Source organism: Strigops habroptila, chromosome 2 (genome assembly GCF_004027225.2).
Source record: "Strigops habroptila isolate Jane chromosome 2, bStrHab1.2.pri, whole genome shotgun sequence".
In the NCBI taxonomy this organism is placed as follows: domain Eukaryota; kingdom Metazoa; phylum Chordata; class Aves; order Psittaciformes; family Psittacidae; genus Strigops; species Strigops habroptila.
This window is the reverse complement of record NC_044278.2, coordinates 92,761,984-92,786,353: the sequence shown is the minus strand read 5'-3', so window position 1 is coordinate 92,786,353 and position 24,370 is coordinate 92,761,984. Positions and strand designations below refer to the sequence as shown.

The following is a 24,370-nucleotide window of genomic DNA, read 5'->3' as shown; positions in this document are numbered from 1 at the left end:
TTTTGCAGGATTTAAATGTTTTAAAGGAAAATTACCTAAGTGCTTCAACTTGTATCATTCGGGCTCATACGTAACTGGGTAAAACAGAAGAGCCTGAAAATTTTGTTTTTATATAATATGAAGGTTAAAATAGCATTAAAATGAAACATTTCAATTGCGTAGTCAGTGTTTCACTACATCATTCCCAGTCTAAACCAAACTGTTTCAGAATCTTTGTTTAAAGGTCAGTTTTCCAAAATGTAATATTTTGTTCCAGTTTGTACTAGTAGGAATTGTTCAAATGCCTGAATTTTCCATAGGATAGAAACTCTGTTTTCTGCCTCTCTTTTCCATGAGCTTTTCCTGTGATGATCTCATAGCAATATTAGACTCCTAAGAAGAGAAGTCAATACCTAAATTAATGGTGAAGGAGGAGACCAGACAGCTGCAATTATTGAGTCACAGTTGCAGCCATGTATTCAACAATTATGCCACCATGAAATCAGAAAAGCACAGCAGCACAAATAGAAGTAGAGAAATAGAGGGAAAGAACTGATGCTAAAGCTTTTGCTACAGTAATGAACTTTGTAAAATGGAAGTTGAGGTACCTTTTAAACAATTGTCATTTATATTGAATATGTAATGCTCAGGTGTTGTGCCTTGCGGGTTGTCTCTCCACATCTATTCTCAGCAGACTTCATGGTTCTTGCCCTTGGCCAGTGTGCAAATTTGGGATGATCAAAGAGAAAAAGGCTTCGTGGCTCCTACGTGGTTGTTAGTGAACTGTGATGCATATAATGGGATTAGGGCATATTTGTTACAGTTGACAGGTTGAATTCAGAAAATGAAATACCTCTGCATGCTGAGCAATACTAGGAGGTGTTGGTAAGGAAAAATGGCAATGTATGTCTATATCTAATCTTCACACTGTGGCATATGTAGATTACTTACTCTGCAGAAAATCAGGGTCCTAGAAAGTACAGTGGGAAATTTAGGCACACTGCATACACATCAAGAAAGCCCATATTGTAATCTTAAAAATATTGTTTTCTGCGGTCCTCAGACTTTCTGCTAATGGCACTGGTCTGCATCATATAAGGTTAGGGTTACATTAGAAAATATTGTTTCTTAAAATAAAACCTGGAAATATATTTCTTAGTAAAAGCAGATACAGATGAAAATATATACTTAGACCTATACTGGTATGTCTTCTACATTTCCATAATGTGAGACAATCCTGAAAGGGATTGAAATGTGCCCAAAGTATAAATGGACCAGACTTCATTTTTTTCTCTTGTTTTGATGGGAGAGTTGAGCACCGCTAACTAAGAGGCTGAAGCAATTGCAATGTTACTCTCCCTGCCCTGGCAGTTCACACACAAATCTGGGGGGAAAAGAAAATGAAATATCAGTGAATTGCCAGTACATCTACTTATTCCAGAAAGAAAACCATCTTACAAGCCTCTGTAAACAGTTATAAGGGTGTTTCATGAATGACTTGCCAGGTACATGCAGTAATATTTGTTACGGCTGTTGACATTTCCCAGCTATACTCTGTGTCAGGAAAGGCCAAATGTCAGGCTCAAGCTGTACATGGAGCCTGAGATCCTGACCTGGTGTTAACAGAGGCTTCAACACCCAGAACTGCCATGCTGTCGCTGAGCGTTCATTTCCTTCAGCCCTGTGGTTGGGAAAAGATTGCTTCTTGCTCCTAATCTGCCCCCCTTTTAATTTCCTCTTCATTGCTGCATATAATGATATTTAATTCACATTTCTGTCTTAGCTGAAGAGAAAATGATGGCCAACAGACAATTATAATTTCAGATATAATCCTCTTCCAGGATGTTCCCAGAGTCTTGGGAGCTGATTAGTCCCAACATGAAAAAGCACCTTGCTTGGGAGGCATGCACAAGTAGAGAACATTTTGCAAACTGAAAATACTAATCATATGTTTGGGGGCTAACTCCATAAAGGCAATTTATTCCTCCACTGTTTCTGCAAGTTCAGTGGCTTTCTGTGGAGCCTCTTGTATATAGGTTAATTCTGTGTTTTGATCAAAGTTCTCCTTTTGCTGACTGCTGAGTTCAATATACATAGGGCACTGCATGCAAGGAAGTTATATAGCCTTGATGAATATATCCCTGTTTTAGGGGTGGAAAGGTTAATATCCATGGTATCCCTCTATTGTTGTTAATGAAGAAAGGAGATTTCATTTTTACCAAGCCTCATTTTAGAAGTACTCAGTGATCTTTCTCCAGGAGTTTGGCACTCTCTCTTGACAGTTATCTGCCTTCCTTACATAACTCCTGTGAATAACTCCTACCCTTTGTAGATATCCCATAAAATGGTAGTCAAGAGTATCAGTCCTCCAAGTTCAGACTGAAACAAGAGATGGGTCATGGTCACAGAAGCATTTTGAATGCTCAGTTTGCAGTTGCATGGTAAAGTCCTGACTCTGTTGAAGTCAATAATTAAATTCCTATCAGGCTAAAAAGTCAGGATTTCACCAAAAGATTTTCAGGGTTACTTGATTATCATGAAGACATAGTAAAGGGAATATATTTCAGAGAGTGAAACTGATTTTACCACAAGTTTTTTTACCAGCTTTTTGTTCTGTTTGAGTTTCATTGAACAAAGTAATGACTTTGACCTCATTCGTCTGTCTGCCTCCATTAGTATCTCCAGCAGCTTGGACACAATATTCTGTGGGTTTTTCTCCAGATATGAAATCAATAATGTTAAGTAGGGGTGCATTTTTCCATTTGAATTCTTGAAGCTGTTGTCGGAGCATTCCTCCAGTTCAACCAAGCATCTTAGATTTGATGTGTATTCTTCCTTTAATTGAAATATTAAGTGACATATTTCAACAGTTTTACTAAACTGCTCACTTTATACTACATTGAAAGTGATGTTATTCCTAACTACACCCTAGTCTGTTTTCAAATAGTATGGATAATCACTGATGATCTCTACTAAAGATCTCTACTAAAGACAAATAAAGACGACTCTTATATGAGGCTCATTTTTCCAACAAGGCAGGCAAAGATTTAAAAAGCTAACCCCCTTCAATTTTTGGAGAAGCCTGTAATTCCATCAAACTCATCAGAGTACAATTCGTGTATTTTACTGTGCAAACCTTTAATGGAAGCACCCAAGGGTACCTACTCTGAATGTCCCATGTCAGTGTATGTGTTAGTACACATCTGCCATAGGATGGGGTACTTCTGTGTGGTGTGACTGCCTCACACTGAGCCAGGTGAGATGAAAAGGGCCCTTGAACACAGGAAGAGGAGAGGAGCTAGAAGAGTGCAGCACCTGCTCAGATCATCCCAGTGGTTTGGGACTACGAGAGAAAAGCTGGTCACCTGTATTGATGAAGATCCCAAGTGATTGCAGATGCTTTTGCTTCACTTCCTTGTGAGTACGACAGCCATTTCCTGGCTAGCCCACTCTTCAAAAGGCTTTCTCATCCCACAACAACATTGGCTTGTGTTAAAAAATATGCTTAACATGGCTAACATAAGCGCAATTTGGGCCTAAAGTTACAGGCTAGAAAAGCCCAGCGCAAGGTGTGCACGCATCGGGAAATGTGTGTTTCTTTTCTGTCCCAGTTTCCCAGGTTTGTATCCTGTGAACCTCAACCTCAGTCAGCTGACATGAGTCACTGAGTAGCTTCCTTGACATCACTGGGGTCCTTGCAGCAGGCTCTTCTAGAGCACACAGGAGTGAGTGGGCACTGCAAAAAGTGAGGTGTTGACAGCTGGGTACGTTTGAGGGTAGGGTGCTGGCAGCCTTTCTTTACGCAAGAGCTGAGGGGTAATGTCCCCTCCTACAGAGAAGTTGGCATCTTTCCCCCACCCGAGAAGGTTCCAAATGACATTTCCAGAAAAGAGCATGGGCTATGGGCTCTCTTCAGCCCCTCTGTTCTAACTGCTCCCCTTTGCAAGATTGTATTCAGTCAACTAATCAATTCATTTAATAAGTGCAGTTAATTTTCTAAAGAAGACAAACAAGTGCAGTGTAGGGATGAGGATAGCCCCTTGATTAAAGAGAGATGTGGGGTTTGGTTTCTTGTCAGGGGTGTTTTATGTTATTAGAAGAAGGTGCAAGGACCCTCTACCCTTATTGAAGTGGGGTGTAAAGCCGCCAGAGATTACAGAGACCCATTTACTGTCTGTATTCAGGTTATTCTTGTGCTGGTGGGGCCAGCACCAGGGGGTGGGGCGTGGCTGTGCTGCTTTCTGCTCCCTGCCTTTTTCATTCCAGGCATTTATTTGTAGCCTGTCACTCATTTCTTCTGATTTCCTTCAATTTAAGGCATGTGGAGTACGAAAAATTCAAACAGCTATGACCATTGGCAGATCAGCAGCTTTCCTACTTGCCGCAGCAGGCACAAGGAATGACCGCCTCATGAATTCAATACTATGAGGCCTGAAAAATAACAGGAGTTTAACTGGCTGTTTAGGACCATATTATCACAGAACTTGCTCAGCATTCAGAAGTTCTTACACACTGATAGATCAAGCCCCCTGAGTCCCGCCTTGGCTGTCCCAACCTCAGTTCAGCATGTTAGAGGGCAGCAATACAGATTCGTTAGCACAGTGCAAAACTCTGCTGGCTGAATCACAATCTCTGTGGTTTCAGCCACAATCTACCCCTATGGGAGTGTCCTGGGTTCAACTGGGAGGCAAATGGCTACAGCAGTCCTAGGTATATTCTGACACAGAGTGTACTATCTGAAGGAGATCCAAGCTGTAGCAATAACCCCTTTGTTAATGTGCAGAAAGAAATCACACCACTAATGTCCCTAATTAAAAGTGTTAGAGTGGCATCATAGCTTGGCTTTTGATAGGAGTGAATTCCTGTCATCTGAGGAAGGAAAAGAGAGAACTCTGAGACACAATGATAAAACCCATTCAGCCACCCACTCAGCAAATCACAAAAGTTTTTTGACTTCAAATTTCATATAAGCTCCAGGGGAGACAGTTCTTCAATGCCCAGAGCCACTTGACATTTTAATAATATCTGATCATTATGAGCAGCCTTTCATCCCAAAGTGTTTTTACAGAGTATTTATACTGCACACATATACAGGAGTCAACCCATCATTTCTAGTAAGGAATAACATTCAGCTTTATACATATGCAGCTGTGTGCTTAACCCACACACTGTACAAATCAGATTGGCTGTCAGAGCACTCAGGCTCCCCCGCAACCACCTGAAGGATGATGGGCCACCTCTGCTTTAGCCACAAGCCTGCTGCTGCATTCCTGGGTGTTGTACACCGAATTCATGTTCCCTCCCACTTGCTAAAGTCCTTCAAAGAATAGGACAGCAAAAAGTGACAGAAGCAAGAAAGGAACTTCAATATCACCGGGAGACACTCTTTGTAGAATCATAGAATGGTTTGGGCTGGAAGGGACCCTAAAGATCACCTAGTTCCAATCCCCCTGTCATGGACAGTAGCACCTTCCACTAGACCAGGTTGCTCAAAGCCCCATCCGACCTGGCTTTGAACTCTTCCAGGGATGAGACATCTGCACTTCTCTGGACAATCTCTTCTAGAGCCTCATCACCCTCATAGTAAAGAATTTCTTCCCAATATCGAATCAAAATCTACCCTCTTTCAGTTTAAAACCATTTCCCCTTGTCCTATCACTACACGCCCTTATAAAAAGTCCCTCTCCAGATTTCTTGCAGGCCCCCCTTAGGTACTGGAAGCTGCTCTAAGGTCTCTCTACCAAGGCTCTTTTCTCCAGGATGAACAATCCCAACTCTCTCAGCCTGTCTTCATAGAAGGGTTGCTCCAGCCCTCTGATCATCTTTGTGGCCTCCTCTGGACTCACTCCAACATTTCCATGTCCTTATGTTGGGAGCCCCAGAGCTGAACACAGTATTCCAAGTGAGGTCTCACGAGAGCAGAGTAGATGGGCAGGATCACCTCCTTCGACCTGCTGGTCATGCTCCTTTTGATGCAGCCAGGATACGGTTGGCTTTCTGGGCTGTGAGCACACATTGCCGGGTCGTGTTGAGCTTTTTGTCAACCAGCACCCCCAAGTCCTTCTCCTTAGGAAAAGTTCATCATCCTAATCATGATCCAATCCGAAGGAATGAGAGCTCCAAAATGTTTGTTTCAAGTACTTTCTGTATATTCAGATGTGGAGATTCCTGTGAATATGGGGGTCACCCTGTGTTTTCAGATGCCTAAAACTAATAATTTTCAAATACAAATCCTTTTTGAAAACTGTTTACTCTCATAAAACATTTAAAGTTGGGTTTTTTTCCCCAAAATAATTCCTTTTATTTCAACAAAGACATTTTCAAAACAATTCTACACATCCCAGGAGGGAAACAAATTAGCTTTTTTTCCTCTCCTTAACCTTTCTTTAGAAGTGCATCGTTCTTGAGGAGATTGCTGGAGCAGTATTTGTGTTAAAGACCATTTGAAAGGGCTTTCAACAAGTTCTCAGTCTCAAGAATACATGGACTATCCCCTCCTACTATGACTTCAGCAGAACTGGTGGGCAGGTGATTGCTTTCGTTCAGCTAACCATTGGTTTACTGCAATTCCCTAACACAAGGTGTGCAAAATGACAATTACCTTTTCCCTTGCAAAACAACCACCTTCACATCACATAAAACATCTGTGTTAACTCATCAGGAACCTACACATAAATCTAGCTTTAGAAAATGAAGCAACCTGATCATACTTTTAAAAATAAGCATGAAGTAACTTTCATATTAGTCATCTGTATTTTGCATATGTACATTACCATAAAATAGGTGTGCTCAAATACAGTGAGAACAATATAAAGAGATAGTTTCAATGAGAAAAGCATTTTCAGATTATTGCTAGTTGCCTAAACTCAGCAGGTGAAAGTTATAATAGTAAAAGCTTTGTAATAAAAAAGTTAAAAGCATCTCTCTGGCAAATGGATCGGAAAAATAGGATGTCAAGAGCACCATAATATAATTAATCTTCACTTCTGAAAACAATTCTATCATGTAGGATAAATCAGACAAACAAATCTTAGATCCATAGAGGTGTGTTTGAAGTGCTTTGTTTGCAAGGTCTTATATTCGCTCTTGAATTTTACTTCATTGTTGTTTCTATAATTTTAATGCCAGATAATTTTTCAAGCCAATTTTCAACCCTTTATTTGTTTACACCAGCACACTCTTAAATTTACTCTAGATTTGGTAAATTCAATATTAGTGTACTTCAAAAGTAAATTTTTATATTAATGTACTTCAAAAGCAATTACAATGTGCTGTGGCTGACAAAACCAATAGTGGTTTCTTGCATAGCACAAAATAAGTTCTCAGGTTTAGGCTTGATGTGAATGAAAAGGTGTATCGTTTCTAATGATAGATCAGTCACATTCACCAGCAGTGTAGCATATGGTAAATATGTTCTTCTGCGTCACTGGGTAAGGAATAGAGGGAGAAGGATCCTCTGAGACCCTGAAATAAAAATACCAAAAAGAAAGGGTTTCTTTTTACTGAATTATTGACCTGGTGCTAAGTCTAAAAGTAGCAGAGGCTGCTTGTGAGAATTCTGGGTTTGAGTAGATGGTTGGATGCCGTATTCCTTGCCTTATTCTTTTTATATGTAATGCAGCACTGTAATTTCTTACTGTAAACCTAGTTACTCCGGTGCACATAGAAAAGGCCAGGAAACCTCTCTATATAGAGGCAGCGTCAGCAAAACCACCTAACTTAATGTCAGCCACTTTACAGAAATCAACTCTTAGGCTGTGAGGAACCAGGACTGTGTAAAATATAATGTTTCTAGGAAGTAGTTAATTTGCTAGCAGATCAATTCATTTGCAGCAACAAAAGAATTATATTAATTAAAGATTATGAGCAATTTTCTAGTCATTAGAGTGTTTTTAGAGGACTAGTCAGCAGATAATCAGAAACAGTCACTGTAAGAGGACATGCTGAAAGGAGAGCTGTGTAATACACACAGTGTTCCTGGAGAATTTTGAGTTAGTTTGAGTGTTCAGACACTCTACCAAATTTCCATGTCACATCACAGCACAGTGCTGTAGCATCCCATGAAGGGGAACAAACTCAATTAAAGGAAGAATTAGAGCTATTTGGCCCAAACAAAGTGTTGCTGCTGTCAGAAGTTACTGAATCTTGCAGCCCAACAGAGGCAAGGTAGCTCCATGCAACCAACCTGCAGCAAGGCTGAGTATGTATTCCCCACAGGCACGTGCACAAACTCACGTATACAACAGATGCATGACATGCATACATATACACATGGCCAGCCACACAGATCAACACAAACTCAGCATTCGTAAACAGAAACAATACTTTTGGCCTCACCATGCTTCTTTTTCTGGCTGATCAGGATAAAGGTCTATTAGTGCAAAATATATATGCAGACTTCAACATATATACAATGTGAATCCCTCCAGTAACTGGCCTTTGGCTCTCATTCTATTCTGTAACTGTCCCCTGCCTCACGTGTACACACACACACACACACAGGATCTTTTAGTCATTCCCCAGATCCTACAGTGTCCCCAGCTGCTGGCTTGCACTCCCTGTTCCCTCCAGTAGATCATGTGGTCTCTCTGCATAGTCTCTCTGGTGTCTTCTAGATCCATCCCAGGTCTGTGGCTACTTCAATACATGGCTCCCAAGCTTATTATCCTACTGAGTGGCTAGTCTGGCTTGATGCTCATCAGCGGTCACAGAGCAGCACATGCCACACATGCTGGTCTCTCTAACTGTGGCACCCCTGATACACAGCCCTCTGACCCCTGGTCCCACTCCAGCTACTGTGCTCAGACCCACTCACACACCTCCATGCACAGAGAACAGAGTTCCTCATGCAGGAAAAGAGTTAGAAATTGAGTTTAACGAGTGTAATGCCCTCATCAGGGCATGGCATGGCCAGACAAGTGTACCAGGAATCTGTTTACATGCAACTAGCCCCTTTATCCTGTTCCCAAACCACCATGATCCCTCTCTTTTCCTGCCTTTTGTTCCCTATTAAGGACCCTCAACGAAGTCTTGTACAATCTCAAGATGTTCTTCCCCTATATCCCATAACAACTCCCATATACCTACAGGCAGAACCTCCTCAGTCTGTAAGATGATGCAGAGAACATTTCCATTGCCTGCTTTTGGCAAGTGTCATGCTCGATCCCTGAGGCTAATGCTTTCCTGTGACAGCCCTGGGAGAAGCTGGGTCAGGGGATGAGTGTTTATTGGGCTTTCTCCATCTGTGATAGTGCCTCTGTCCTTTGTGCTCATGGAGATAGGACTTTAATCACAAGTATCAGGAGGAAGCAGCAAGTGATGGCGGCTGGAAAATCCCTTCTGCAGGGGATAGAGGCACCCATCTATTGATGACACACCCCACATGTGATTTGATGAGGGCACAGACCTGGAATGTTGCAGAGAAACTGCTGAAGCTTACTCAGCCATTGGACTGTTGCCCCTTGTTGCACATCCATGCGGTCTGACCCCGCTGATCCTGCTTGGAGCAGGAGGTTGGACTAGAGACTCCCAAGGTGACCTGCCTGATTTTGTGATTTCGTGATCAGCTGAGTCACCATCAGCGTCTGTGAGTGTACTCATACATTGCCACATTTACAAGGAAATCTGATTTAAGTTAAATTTAAATAAGCTCTTTCATTGTAGTTTGGATTAAATAATTTTGCATTCACCATGGATAAGAACATAGACAAGGACAGTAGCCCATTCTCAACTGACAACCATGTTAAGCTGTCAGAAGTTGTCCTATACCTGGACCTTGTATGTCCCCATAAATTTAAGATGCCTGACTTGATGTGCATTGAAACTATTGCAAGGCTTCCATTCACTTGATTGGAAATTGAATTAGGCTCCATTCAGGCTAAAACAGCAAGATTAAATTTTCAGATGTTGGTCTGAAGTACATTTAAATTAAAAACAGCAAAGGAAACACAACTACATCAGACTTCAAGAGATCCCCAGGTAAATTAAAATAAATTAAAAATGTGCAGTCTTCGTGTTGTAGGCCAGTTTCTACTCATGTTTGCAGTAGAATCAGCAAACCTGCCTGGCTATCAATAACATTTGAAGTTAGAGCCCGGTTCTGTGGACTCAGAGCAGGTACACATGTGATCTTTCAGGATCTTAAGGACTGCAGATTTGGTATCACATGTACATGTTCTTTTCTTCTATCAGAATCATAAAACGACCTTTTATTTTCAAGCTTACAGCATCTCTCTGGCCTGCTGTTAATAGCCTGCAAGATTTTTGTTTAAGATTCAGATATATAGTTTTTCTCCTACTGCTAGTTTTCTCTCATAAATCTCCTGGCTGTTAAGAAAGTGTGTCCCTTACATCTGGCAACATTCACTAGCTGCTTTGTCATATGCCTGCTGTGTCCAACATCTAGTCTTTTTTATTTCTGCTACTGTTTTAATGTCTCAGTTGGCTTTGTACATATAAGAGAAACACCAATGTATCCTGCAAACTCTTCCAGAGCCTAGTAGGATTTTTTTTTTTACTGGTCTTTCAGAGGGCACAATATTATTTTTACTACCTCACCACACAATTCTGCAGAATCCAATATACTACAACAAAAGGAATGAGGTCTTTGAAGACAAAATGCAAGCAGTCATCATGCCCCCTAGATTTAACAGTAATTATCAAATATTTAGATTAGCCATTTAGCAGAGGGAGTATTTCAGCTCTTTCGATATTTGTCGTTTGCATCCTGCTCACATGCCAGTTGTCTTCAATGTCACATTCATTAAATCCCATCTGCAGAGTCCTGAACTGCACTCTGTCAGGAGTAGTTTCCAGGTAGGGCAGCTACTGTTGAAGCCCTGCTCAGCTCTTGGTTAGCATTTATGGAGAATGACAAGTCCTCACTCCTCCCATTATTAGGGGATCACAGAACTTTTTAGGCTAAAGAGAACCATTTTTGCTAAAGATAGAAGCCCAAGAGCAGTCATTTTATATTCTGTCTGCCTTTTTTGCACTGGTGCAAGACTGACCTGTAGAGGATTAGTGACATCTGGATTGAGAACTTTTTATTTAGTGTAATTTTCCCATAAGAGAAAAAAAGAAACCAGTAAAGGACTGAAAGATCCAAGTCATCCAGCCTAAATATCTGGGGCTTTCTGATCTGCTAGTCCCCTAGGGTGCAAAGTTAGCCTTTTGTTCCTAAAGTACCTGTGACTGTCCTCTGTAGAAAGTCACCACATCTCTTCTACCCTTCAGGACTTCTTTGTGTATCTCTGGCAAATGCAGTTCTCAGGAGTCACGCTCTTGTTTGCTGTCTACAGTGTTGGACCCAGCTGCTCTGTGGTGGGCCACAGTGGACAGTGAGACCAGGCACCTTTTGGAGCAATCTGCTTGCCCATGTCTCTGCATTTGCTTCCAAAAGAAGCCAGGGTACATAAGAGAATTACACAAAACCAACTTCTGCCCCACCTTGCAGCCAGGACATGGCTAAGATATACATCCATGTGCAAAAACTGTCATAAATGACTCTCCACAGACATCAGCTCTGCATCAGTGGCAGTGTCAGAGGTCTGCCCATGGAAATGAATAGTCTGTGTGAAAAAATTGTTATATGCCGTCCTCTGTTTGAGCCTCAGTTCTCCTGAAAGTTTTCCAGAAAGACCCTATCTCTGTCCTTCCCTCCCTGGTTCAAAAGCAGGAAACCCCAAACGAAAATGCTGGTCCCAAGGGGTGTCTGCAGAATCATAGGGTTCATCAAGGGAAATTCATGTCTTTTCATCATCTGCTGATGGATGAAAGTGTCATTTGCAGGGAAAAGCTCTAAGCTGGCAATGGTGAGAGCATCACACAGAAAGGTTGCGTTCATGCTGAGCTGTCATCAAATCAGGCCTCCGTGTTCTCTGATACCTGACATAATTTGTGAATACTGAATAGGGCTAGGTCCCTAATGATCTCCAGGTGTGATTTAACCTGGATTAAGCCTTTCATATGTTGCATTTGGTTCTTGCAAGGTCATTTCGCTCCTAATAAGTACTGGTTTATGTGTACTCGGCTGTGTTCTTGTCCTTTAGTGCAGTAACTGACAGATGGTAACAAAATATTCCTTTTATAATGAAACCTGGTGAAGAGGACTGCTTTGGACCTCAGAAAATATAATTTGCAAAATAAAGGATGATCTCCAGGAAAGAAAGGAAATACTGTAATATAGTACATATTAAATAATTTTCCTCAGGCATCTGGTGATCAGTAGCTCTTTTCTCATGTCAGAAATGTGACCTAAATGTTTTTTTCCAATTAGTTATTGCCTCATTCACCTTTATGCTCTTAAAAGTCTTGTTTCTGTGGGTCAGCATAAGTAGTGCCTCTAAAAATGTGCAAATTAACTTTGTGAGGATTTGTTGTAGAGCCTTCATAGGTACCAGATTTTATCTGCAGTCTGTAGTCAGATACTTAAGGTTTTCACTTGCACTATAGTTAGCCAGGTTTCTGGGTGAATTTCACACTCGTTTTTTAGAGACAATTATGCCCGTTTCTCTTAAATCACTATTAATTCCTGAACCTTTTATGTGACCATGCACACCCTGTATTTTCTCATGGCCTTTGGAAGCTTATTTTGGCAGCTGAATATATCAGAGTTGTCCAATTTATCATCTTCTGTGACGCAGGTAGGTTTGGATGGCAGAAACCTCTCCAGACCCCCAAGAACCTTCTTCTTAAGCCAGTCTTTTGCCACTCTTAGCTTCCTCATGCTCCCCCATAACCAATTTTTCACTCTTTTATCCTCTGTACCAACACACAGTTAAGGAAGACTTGATGTGACTTCCTTTAGCATCCATTTACACTGTCCTATAAATCATACAAAATGTTCTGCACAGGCTCAAATCTAGGCATTAAATGAGAATCCATCTGTTCATTGCTCCCAATGGGAATATAGTTTCTTTCTCTGCATCACTGCTTGACAAAACTTCTAATCCCATCTGAAACTGCTAGTGTGTTGTGTTTGGGGCCTGTTTTATCAAATACGCATCTCTCTGCTCTCTCCTTCCCCTCTCAGGAATTGTTATTTTTAGACTGCTTTTCTATCTCTGGTGGAGTCAAAAGTTACATCTGAACCTATACCAGCTCTAGTGGCATATGCTGCTCTGCTCCTCTGCTGCAGTATCATGAAATCTGTCACCCAGCTCTGTTTTCCTCATCTGTAATCCCCTTGTCGTTGCTGCCCTTATGGAGAAATTAATGCGAACACTTCTCTTATTTCTGTTTCTTATCTGGGTTTTCTTTCACTGTTCTTGGATGTCATGGCCAGCAGTAGATCAGTATTTGCATTAACCTTTGGCTTTATCAGGAGGGGAATCAACATTACTGGACAACTCAGAGCATACTCCCGCTGCTATAATGTGCCCTGTGCATTACAACACTACAGGAGTGTTAGTGTCAAGGTGATGTACCTGCGAAAGTGCTGAGGCACGCCATTATTTTAAAAGGGGATCTCAGCAACTCTTGAACTGCAGGCTCCCTCCTACTTGCAGGTGTCTAAATCTGTGCTATAAGTTTCCCTTTGCAGCCAATGAGGAATACAAAATAGACACCTCTAAGGTCCAATTTATTTCAACCTAAAGCAAACAAAACACATGATTAAAAAGCTATTTCATTTCTACTGACTAAAAAGGCAGCAAAGGCTGACTAGCTTACATGTACACAACTACACATAGATATCTGACCGTGCCATAGATATCAGGAGGCGTGCCTCGGCTGGCCACTACAACTGCAGCCACTACACACAGGTGACTCAAGGGATCTCACTCCTCATCATCGTGGGCTAAGGTCTGTCAGAGCCCCTAGTAGATGGGGGCTAAGGATACACATACGAATGTATGTCACTCAAATGCACATGCAGTTTCTTAGCTGACACATGACAATTGTTCCTTTTCACAATGCGAGGGAACATTTTAAACCCATGATGCAATCCGAGCCATCGGGCACTGTGTATCGGGCAGCTGCTCCTTGAAGCCAGCCTATAAAGAGCACAGAGTACACCACCGGGGGTGGGGTGGGGTTTGTTTTTTATTTGTTTGTTTGTTTGTATTGTTGTGGGTGTTTTGCATTGTTTTTGAATTGGGAATGAGGAAGTGCCTAACTCTCTTTACCAATCCCACAGGCTATGAAACCTTTAGTCATCTATGAAGAGGCACATTTGACATATTTTGGAGGTTTGGCCTTTTCTTAGCATGGATTATTCACACCTTCAGAAATGCCCTAGGGCAACCCAAGCCCAGTGTCTCTCTTTCATTGCCAAAAATGCTTGCCAAGAATTTTGGAGCAAGGCACCACACCAAGTGGATGTTCTAGATGGGCCACATCACTACACCAAATAGTGCAAGTCACATCATTACACTGAATAGTGCAAGTTTGTTCTCATTTAAGGCTGCCCAGTCCCATGCAACCTCCAGCTGCTTACCTTGACTCCCCCAGCCACAACATAAAGAGCACCATTCCTGCACAGCCCCATCTCATACCACCAGATCTCTAGCCCCATTCTCTTTGCCTCCAAGGTTCTGCGTGGAACTGCTGAGCATTTCACAGAGCAAATGCAGCAGAATGAGTCACTGTCAAAACAAGGAATGAGTTACTGCATATCAGTTGCTCCATGGAAACAGCCCATGTATATGCTTGAATTTTGTGCAATGCACTTTGAAGCCGCTTACATGACTCTGAAACGGAGATAATTTGTTTACTTCACATATACCCAGGAGAAGAGCAATGTGTGTCACACAACTGCCTAGATACTTCTGGTGGGGCACCTAACATGCTAGCTTGCCTGAGATTTGGGTGGTTCAGACCACCTGGTTGCAGAAAAAGGAGCTCAAAGCAAGAGCCTTGACTTGTTTGCCCTTAAGGCTTTCTCTCAGTCCTTGAAACCAGATAGAAAGGAGCTCAAAGCAGGAGCCTTGACTTGTTTGCCCTTAAGGCTTTCTCTCAGTCCTCAAAACCAGATAGCTTTATGCAAACTACCTGTTTGTTAGGAATGGTCACTGAAATGTGCTGACCCCCAAAATATTCCTGGGAATTGTTTGGGACAAGGGCCAACATCATGCCAGATGCTGGTTGAAGAGTAAAACGGTAGATGGTTGCGCTCTAGTAGCTAGAAACATTGCTAGTGACTGTTGAATTTACTCTTATAGCTGTAGCTGAGTGTTTCTATCCATGTTCCCTAGAGGCAGTCTTTGTTTACAGCTTTAATACTGAGAAAATGTGAGTTTTCTGACCATCCCCACATTTTATGGCACATCTTTCAAGCTGTTATAATGAAGAAGTACTAACAACAAAGTTATTACTTACTCCACAAGTAAAATTTTTCTTCTTGGCAGCTCTTGGCATAAAGGTACTTCAAAAAGTGTCTTAATATTCTGCAAACAAATCAATTATTTGTAATTATGTTAAGATGTGAATTAAAGTAATAGTCTTTTTTACAGTGTTGAAAGGAAGCAAACAGGTTTAATTGAAGTATATGAAATCTACATGACCTCCTGTTTTGTTGGTTTTTTTTTTTCTTTATAGGAAATCAATGTATTGACAGTAGCATTGGTCAACCAAGACAGAGAAAAGAATTCAGAGAAACGAAGCCCAGGTTTAAAATCAGAGAAAGAGGCACTATTAATAGGTAAGATAACCTCAAAGAAGAATGTTGAGAACAAAATGCCTTTTAATAAGTTTCTCATTTGCATATGTGTTTACATGCATCTTTGTGCTAACAACAGTAAAAAAAAAAAGATATTTTTTAATTTTCATCTGTATTCATAATGGCTTTTAGTATGAGAAATTCTAAAATACAAGTGAACTCTTCCGTTCTGATAAGTTCTGTGGTTTAAAGAAAGGATTTCAGGTAAGAAGAAAATTGCGGGATCTGCATATAGGTTTGCACCATGAATGTATGAAGTTATTTACATCATATTTTAAATGTAAATCTTTATTTTCATCAAGATTAGCAGGCTAGACTTGTATCTGATTATTAGACAAAATGGTGAAGGAGAAAGGAATGGAAATAATATTAATAAACTACCAAGCAAAAAATACACTGTGCATCAAATGTGAGTGCATCAAAGCTAAATCTTATAGCCAGTGGGTCAGCTAACTGCTACCTGGCATTTAGCCACACAGGAATGCTGGCTGTACCCATGCTATCCTTCAAGGGAACATGCCTCGTTGATACCCACACATATCTTGCGTTTGGTTTCAGTGGGGCAGTTTTTCATAGAGCCTAAAGTCCCACAGTCCAAAGTGCTCCCTGTGGCATGGTTGCAATTCACAGGAATGCTGACCTGAAAGACCAGGTTTCATTTCTTTGGTTTGGTCTTTTCACAAAATCAGCAGTATGCTGGTAGGTGATAGTTCCAGAACTACCTTAATTTGTTTAAATGCAACTCATTTGCATCTGCTAAGCACCAGGAAAGTGGCTGGTTTATTGCTGGGGCACGGATTCAGACAATTCAGACCAAAAAGTTCATTTAAATGTGAAGAATGTATTTAAATGTTTAAAAAGCTTAGTACACAAACTTCTGTGACTGGTGAGATGTCAAAGAATGGGACATACAGAAATGTATGAATTGATTTAATTTTGCTTGTTATAATAAAGTGTGGAACTTTTAGTTGCAGTGTTTGATCTTTTCAAAGATAACTTCTGTGAGAAGGGTAGCAAGGATGGGATTTTACTGTGACAAGTGGTGGCAGTGTTCCAGAGTGAGTCCCATCCACCAGCTGTTCAGTGGCGCACTCAGATAAACAGTCTAATCTCAGTCCAGATATTACTGGTCATAATACCCCCACAACTGGCTCATTGTTACAGTTCAAAGGCAAAAGATGGATTTCATGTTATCTCTTCCTCTGAGGCATGTTCAGGTGTGGCAAGGAAAAAATGAGCCTTGCCTCCATCCATTCACTAAGTTTGTCTCTATTTTACAAAATTCAATATTGCCTTAGAGGAAAAGAGCCCAAAAGGAAAACAATTACTAAAAAGTTATCATGGAATTCCAGTCAAAAACTACAAAATATTTTCAAATTACTTTTTATTTACATTATATAGAATAGCTAGCTTTGAACATCCTGAATTGAAAAGCTTTGGGAATGCACACAATAAATGCAATGCCACTGGTAAAATGTGATTTGAATACGAATTGGGTTTCCAGTCAACCCATCCAAGCATAATGGTCTTGGCTTTTGCTTCAAGAGCTCTTGTGTGTGTGCTTATATCACAGCACAAAGGCAGCAACTGCTGCTAGGGCTCAACATAGTATAAAATTAAATATATGCCACTCCCTTTGCAGGATCAGAAGTTTGTACATGCTATTGGAAAAATGAGAGAGGAAAAAAGATGTTCTTTGCAAAGACAGCCTAAAATGAGTTAAATTTGCTTAATCATTTTCACCCATGGCCAGTATTTGGGGAAAAATTAAATCCAAGATTATCCTAATTCATTCAGCATCAAGAAAGCAGTATGGCCTGCAGTACACAAGATACAGTGACCCATTTTTGTCATTTGTAAGCATTTTTAATCCTGGTGTTTATGCTTTAAATATAAGGAACTTCCCCTAGGGTGGTTAGCTAAGAAACCCATCCAAACAGAGTTGAAAATATTTGCTCTGATTCTTACAGTTCAACTCTCCCCAAACAGTAACACACATGCCATTTTGTATTTTCATTCTTTGTTTAGAAGAGAAGAAATTGGATAGTGCTTTTAATATCTATTCTGATGCTCCAAATCTTGTTTTCTCTGGTCATCATTATTATACTGTCACTTCATTTTCACTGCAGAAAAAAATCCCTGGACTTAGATCCTCACTTCTTTTAAGCCACTTTTATTCCTGTACCTTTTTCGACAATCCTGTAAATAACAATGAAGATAGACATAACTGGCTGTCTTTTAAGAGAAAGTAAATAAGTAAATATGTCATAAAGGATTTCTGTTTTCTTCAGCAGTAGTTAGGGATAATACGGATTAAACACTTTTCATAACCAGCATCAGCGTAATTACTAGAAAAAATTGAGGGAGTGAGGTTTCTGACACAATTATATGAAACGTTTTCACAACAGAGCATCCAGTGAAGGGGAAAAAAGCAATAATTTTACCATTACAATATCCACAATTTTATATTGGTAAATCAAGCATAAAATTGGTAGTTGAAATGTTTCCAGCAAGTCTTTGTTTAGAAATTCCTTTATTCATCAGTATATTATCTTGGTCACTTACTTGCTAACTGCTGTCATTCCTGAAGATGAGCTATTGTGTTTACCATGTTATTATGACTGTATTAAAAATGTGCCATTTTGTTATGATTATTGGGGTGTGTAAGAAAAATAAGAATCATAACTCATACTGAAAAACCTGCAAGAACAGACTATTCAGAATTATTTTGCTTATTTTAATGGTATATTTTCTGAGGCAATTTCAATAACTTGTGTGCATTCTTTTTTCATACAGGTATCATATCCACATTTCTCCACGTCCACCCTTTTGGAGCCAATATAGAATATCTTTGGTCTTACATGCAGCAGTTGGACTCTAGGGTAAAAAAATTTAATCAAAATCTGTTTTCTCTATAGAAATATTGTATTATTCTTTACTGCAGGTTAAACTCTTTGTGCGCTTCCATTAGAAAGATAATGGGATATGGGGCTTGGGGGTTTGCGGTCTTTATTCATTCGCAAATTACAGTGCACGTGCTTGTACTGAGGCCTTTACCTCATGCTGCTGAGCTATTCTTTGTGGCAAAAAAGAGCAGAGCTTTAAATGGCAAAGACTAGCAGCTGATTTTATGCTACATGATCCTGAAATACAGCTGAGGAGAAAGAAAGCAGAACAAGAGGCAGGTGTAGCCACAGCCATCAAACTGTGCAGAGTTTTAGGAGACCATTTCTTATTCTTCTAAAAGTTGTTAGGCATGGGTCACACTGAAGATGAACTTTCATGAACATGTGAATGGTCAATGAAGCATACCCTTTGTCTCCACATGGAAGTGGAGAGGGCCTCGTAAAGGAATTGGCTGACCCTATTGCTAAACTCAGAAAAGGTGTAGCCACTGCAGAAGTGAGGCCAACACACTGCAGTGTGCAGTGGTTTTTAATGCATCAGTTCATACAGTCCATAGTCAAAACATACCTGTAGGATAAAATTCTTTGACTTGCTTTTAAATATCTACTGTAGGATGAAATGAAATCAACCCCGAAAGGGCCTCTCCACTAAGTGTGTCAAGGGTGAGAAGCTCAGCTGTGAAATAGCCACCTTTGATCAGGTGAATGCTATTCTAAGTGCTAAACAACAGGTCTGCAGGATGATAGATTGCATGAAATACTTAGTGGATGCAGGCATCACCCTGCTGTTAGTCACAGCTCTGATCCATATCTACCAATACTTCCTATGGACATGGAGATGATGGTGTTTGCCCAGATCTTCTTGCAACACACAGTCAGGATGTAGCTATGGCCTCAGAATGTGAGTGGCTCTCCTTGTGTACTGGTCGTTAGACGACTAGTCCAACCGTAAATCTGGCACTGCCAAGTCCACCACTAAACCGTGTCCGCACATCTACATGTCTTTTAAATTCCTCTAGGGATGGTGGTTCCACCTCTTCCCTGGACAGCCTGTTCCAATGCTTGACAACCCTTCTGGGGAAGAAATTTTTCCTATATCCAATCTAAACCTCCCCTGGTGCAGCTTGAGGCAATTTCCTCTTGTCTTGTTGCTTGTTACCTGGGAGAAGAGACCAACACCCACCTTGCTACAACCTCCTTCCAGATAGCTGTGGAGAGTGATGAAGTCTCCCCTGAACCTCCTTTTCTCCAGGCTAAACAACCCCAGTTCCTTCAGCTGCTCCTCACAGGACTTGTGCTTCAAACCTTTCACCACCTTCATTACCCTCCTTGTGTATGTCTGTGGGCTCTGTCCTTGTATTTCTGCTCGTGTGAGTAATGTGTTGGCTTCTGTGACTTCTGTGGCTGCCAGGATCAAACCCTTAACTTGCAAACACAGCCTTCATGGAAGGAGCATTGTCTCCATCTCACTATGATGCCAGCGTACCAATACCTGTAACTACCATTGGACCTAGCTGCTGCATAATAAACACAAGCCGCAAAATTTGGCCTCACTGGTTTATTTTGGAAGTAACTGCTTGTAGCAACAAATTACTTTTTAATAGTGCAATCCATAGATGCAATCTCGGAGATGAATTTCAATTACTTTCCATGGTTAGCCTGTCATTCTTCACCTGAAAAGGAATGATAAGGTCAGCATACCCATGTGGGCTGAGGGCTCAGTGCAGAGCTCAGATTCATTACCCAAAGGTAACCAGCTATCCATTAGTGCCATTAGAGTACATACAAGATGGATCTAATTACTCTGGGGCTTTAGAATTCCTCCAAGACTGATTTTCAGCACTTACTAATATGAATAAGCAGAATTATCATTGCCAAAGAAAGAGGCCTATCAAACCATGAAGATAGCTGTGGGTCACTGGCAGCACCCATAGATTTCTTTACTGTTTTTTTCATGCCATTACTTTAGAAGAAGTAGCAGTAGTATAAAATCTTTCATTTTCATAGACTCAAAGAATGGTTTGGGTTGGAAGGGACCTTAAAGACCTTAAATGGGCAGGAACACCTTCCACTGGACCAGGTTGCTCAAAGCCGTGTCCAACCTGGCCTTGAACACAGCCACAGCTTCTCTTGGACAACCTCTTCCACTACTTCACCACCCTCACAGTAAAGAACTTCTTCCTTATATCTAATCTAAATCAACCCTCTTTCAGTTTAAAGCCATTCCACCTTGTCTTATCCCTACGTGCCCAGGGCCAAAGTCCCTCTCCAGATTTTTTGTAGCCCCCCTTTAGGCACTGGAAGCTGCTCTAAGGTCTCCCCAGAGCCTCCTCTTCTCCAGGCTGAACAATCCTAACTCTCTCAGCCTTTCTCCGTAGGAGAGGTACTCCAGCCCTGTGATCATCATTTTATGTGACTGTTCATTTCTTGACTTCACTACTGATTATACCAGAAAGGTTGCCTTTGTGAAACTGTTTTCTGCAATGAGAACATCTTTCCCATCAGGAAGGTGACCAGTGATTAAGGTTTCAAAACCATAAAAACATCCTGAGTAATGCCAAGTCATGAACTTTATGGCTTAGTTATCTAGAGCTGCTGAATGGTTCAAACCAGGACAATATAGCTCCATGGATAGTCAGCCCTAAGTAACAAAAGTGAGCTGATTAAAAATAAAGTCTGTGTGTCAGGTTTTTTGCAAGAGAAGAACTGATGGAGCGCAGGAGGATTCAAGAGCTCCTGGGATGAGAAAGAAGAATAAGGTCCCATTTGCTTCCTCCTTCTCACAAGTATATCCACAACTGTAGTTCTTAGATGAACTTCATATCACATGGTGTGGCTGCAGCCCCAACATAGCAGTTGTCATTCTTTTACAGTGGGATGCCACTTATAAGAGCAGAAGCATTCCTGCAAGGAATCTGCACTTGCTTTTGAGTCTGGAAATTCACGTCAGGCTAAGGTTTAAAAAAAAAAAAAAATGGTTGGTTGTTTGCATCTGGCCTGGATTCCCCCTCCATTCCTTTATTTCTGTTCTCCATATTTCCCCTTTCCAATCTACAGGACAGCTTTCTCACTTTAATTTTACCTTTATTTCTTTCTCAGATCTCTGCAAATGAGATAGAAATGCTTTTGATGAGACTGCCACGCATGTTTAAACAAGAATTCACTGGTGTAGGAGCAACACTGGAAAAGAGGTGGAAGTTTTGTGCCTTTGAAGGAATTAAAACTATCTGACTGTGACTAGTAATGAAGCTATGCAGAAGAAAAATTCCTAGAGCATGGCAGGGTTATAAAGTATTAAAGTAAGAAATTTGGGTTTGGGCACATAGTAGTATGTTTTCAAAGTTATCCAAGCCTGATTTTAGTTACATTTGTGACGTTCTCTTGTGAGTGGAAATGTAGTTGTGCACCAGTTCCTAAAATAAAATAAAATTAAAAAAAAAAGTTTCAAAATGTGACAGATCTGTTTCCTATGAAAACTGAAGAAAGATACCACAGTCATAATGATTTCAAAATACTACATGTCCTACATCTAAGAAAAGCTCATTGAGCAAACAGTTAAGGAGAAAGACTGCCCGGTTATGGTCGCTAAGCTACAGCGATGTATATGTAATATGTAGTAGAACTCATTAAGTTTTGTTATTGAAAGTTCTTTCTGTTTAGTAGGAAAATGGAGTAATTTTGCAGTGAGGAAAAGCATACCAAAAGAAAACTTGAAGATGTGTCTGAAGTTATTGTATTTTGTAAATTAAGTTATATGCTGTACCAGGGATTTTTGCCTTATTGGAAGAGGCCTGAAAATGTGATTGGAGTCCTCAAGAATGCTTTATCAATCAAGAATATTATTTTTCTAATGTAACTATTCTCCATTACAAGTTCTTTTAACATGGATTGCATATCAATTTTCATAAACATGTAAATAAGGAGGAAACCAGTGTTACTGTATTGTATTTGGTATGTAACATTCAGGTTTATGCATCAAAATAAATATTCAGTTGCATTACTGTTACAAATTTTATAGCAGATATATTAATTTTTATCAATAAATATGACTTCTACCATATTGTTTGTACAAGTTTTTCTTCTGATGCTTTTGAGTTTGTATCAATCCAGCAAGAGTCTCCTGGCACTTACCTTTCTCCTATCTATCTAAGCTATTAATTGTGGGTAATTTGGTTAAATTAATTAGGAATCAAAGAAGAGCTTGCCATATTAACTAAGATTAAAATAATTAAAAATATTGACAGAGGAAGTACCAGTATGGATCTTTGTATACCTGAACAGATTTCATTTGTTTTTCAGACAAGCAGCCAAGTTAAAAATGAACACCTTCAGATTTCTCATTTTTAATGTTGTGCTGGGTAGTTGCAATGCATCCAATTAGTTACTCCTTCTAACTCCCAGCTAATGCTTCTGGCCTTTGGCCAGCCAAGGAAAGGAATAACTCACTTTTGGTGGTGTCCCTTAAGGACATCACTATAAATTATCATTTAGGATTTACTGTCACACAGTACTCCAGCACTACTGTAAGAGCCAGCAAAAGCTGAAGAAGTTCGTGTATCAACCAAGCTATGAGTATGGAAGAGTATGGAAGCAATCACTCTTCCCAGAGTCCTACTTTAAAGAACTGAATCAGTACAGCATTTAGCATGGTGCTGGTTAAGAAACAGCAGCCTCCTCAAAGTCACACCTCTATGTAAGCAGAGGAGCCATCCACAAGAGAGCTGGCTCTGTCAAGTAGGGCACCAATAGCAGGAAATATGGCAAATTGTAACAGATGCAGGGAGTATCCAGATACTTGTCAGAGTGATGTTTCACTCAGGTTCTTCAATAAACAGCAATTAGTGTCAAATGCAATTAGTCGTGAAGGAACTCTCTTACATGGCTGTTAGTGATTACTGCTTTAGGACCAATTGCTCTTCTGGCATCTACCTGGAATGTAGAAATATTAAATGAAATGTTAATTGTGTACAAAAGAGAAACAGAAAGAGGCTTGGTAGATCTATTGTAGGAGAAAATTATGCTTTCAGTCAGCACACACAATTTTTTTTTTAAAGAACATATATGTCTATTATGGTTGCTGCAGAACCTGTGCTAAGGTAAGTTACTTGGGTGAAACTAGTAATTATATGTTATGTTAATGAAAATTAGTTTAATCCAAATAACTCCTCTTGTGATCATACAGATTTATGAATAATTCAGGCAAAAATGTGTTAGGCCTGACAACTCTTATTTAAGTACTGCAATATAAATGTGTATGGATGGCACTTAAGCTAGGGAAAAAAGAAGTGAGAAAACTTTCACCTCAGCTTTCTTCACGCCATACTTATTCGTGATATTTTGTCCTCCCTTTTCTCGTGTCCTCCTTTTTCTTTCTTTTAGCTCATATCCTCTCCCACAAAACAACTCCAATCACAAATAGCCACAAAACATCTTAAAACTGACAGGACCTTGTCACCTAATCATCATATTTGCTCTGCTTATGTTTTCTTTTCCTCTTTTACTTCCTGAGTTCTTCATGTCTGTCTAGACCATAAGTGCTTTAGGAAAGTGACATTTTAGTCCTTGCGTAGTGCAAGCTAAGAGGGAACCTCCTTCACTGGCCTTTAGATAGCACCAGAGAAGATCTAAACTTTAAGTATAAGCAGTATGTAGGCATCCTGCAATATTGTAATGTTTCACGTGAGACCTTGAAACCCTGGGGGATTGTTATGAGGATCAGATTGGGCCTCAGAACTGGGTTTAACATTATGTTCTCCATGGCTTTGGGGGAAACTGGATTAAAATGCTCAGCTCCATAACTTAGTTGCTGAAATGTCCCTATGATGAC

At 40.3% G+C, this 24,370-nt stretch overlaps 2 protein-coding genes across 14 annotated transcripts in view; one reads left to right on the top strand and one right to left on the bottom strand.

Annotated features, from left to right (window-relative positions):
• ENOX1 (ecto-NOX disulfide-thiol exchanger 1) overlaps positions 1-22,601 on the top strand; it is a 376,319-nt gene extending 353,718 nt beyond the window's left edge. For all 12 annotated transcript variants that reach the window (XM_030473000.1, XM_030472916.1, XM_030472995.2 and 9 more), the window contains 3 exons: positions 15,517-15,619; positions 18,434-18,519; positions 21,643-22,601. In XM_030473000.1, coding sequence (XP_030328860.1) covers positions 15,517-15,619; positions 18,434-18,519; positions 21,643-21,774 — 321 coding nt within the window. In that variant the 3' untranslated portion in view covers positions 21,775-22,601. The remainder of the gene's footprint in view (positions 1-15,516; positions 15,620-18,433; positions 18,520-21,642) is intronic.
• The window catches only part of DNAJC15 (DnaJ heat shock protein family (Hsp40) member C15), an 81,825-nt gene continuing 76,169 nt past the window's right edge, over positions 18,715-24,370 (bottom strand). For both annotated transcript variants that reach the window (XM_030473020.1, XM_030473048.1), the window contains 2 exons: positions 23,422-23,472; positions 18,715-20,216 (listed from right to left, as the gene is read on the bottom strand). In XM_030473020.1, the coding sequence (XP_030328880.1) occupies positions 23,444-23,472 (29 nt within the window). In that variant the 3' untranslated portion in view covers positions 18,715-20,216; positions 23,422-23,443. The remainder of the gene's footprint in view (positions 20,217-23,421; positions 23,473-24,370) is intronic.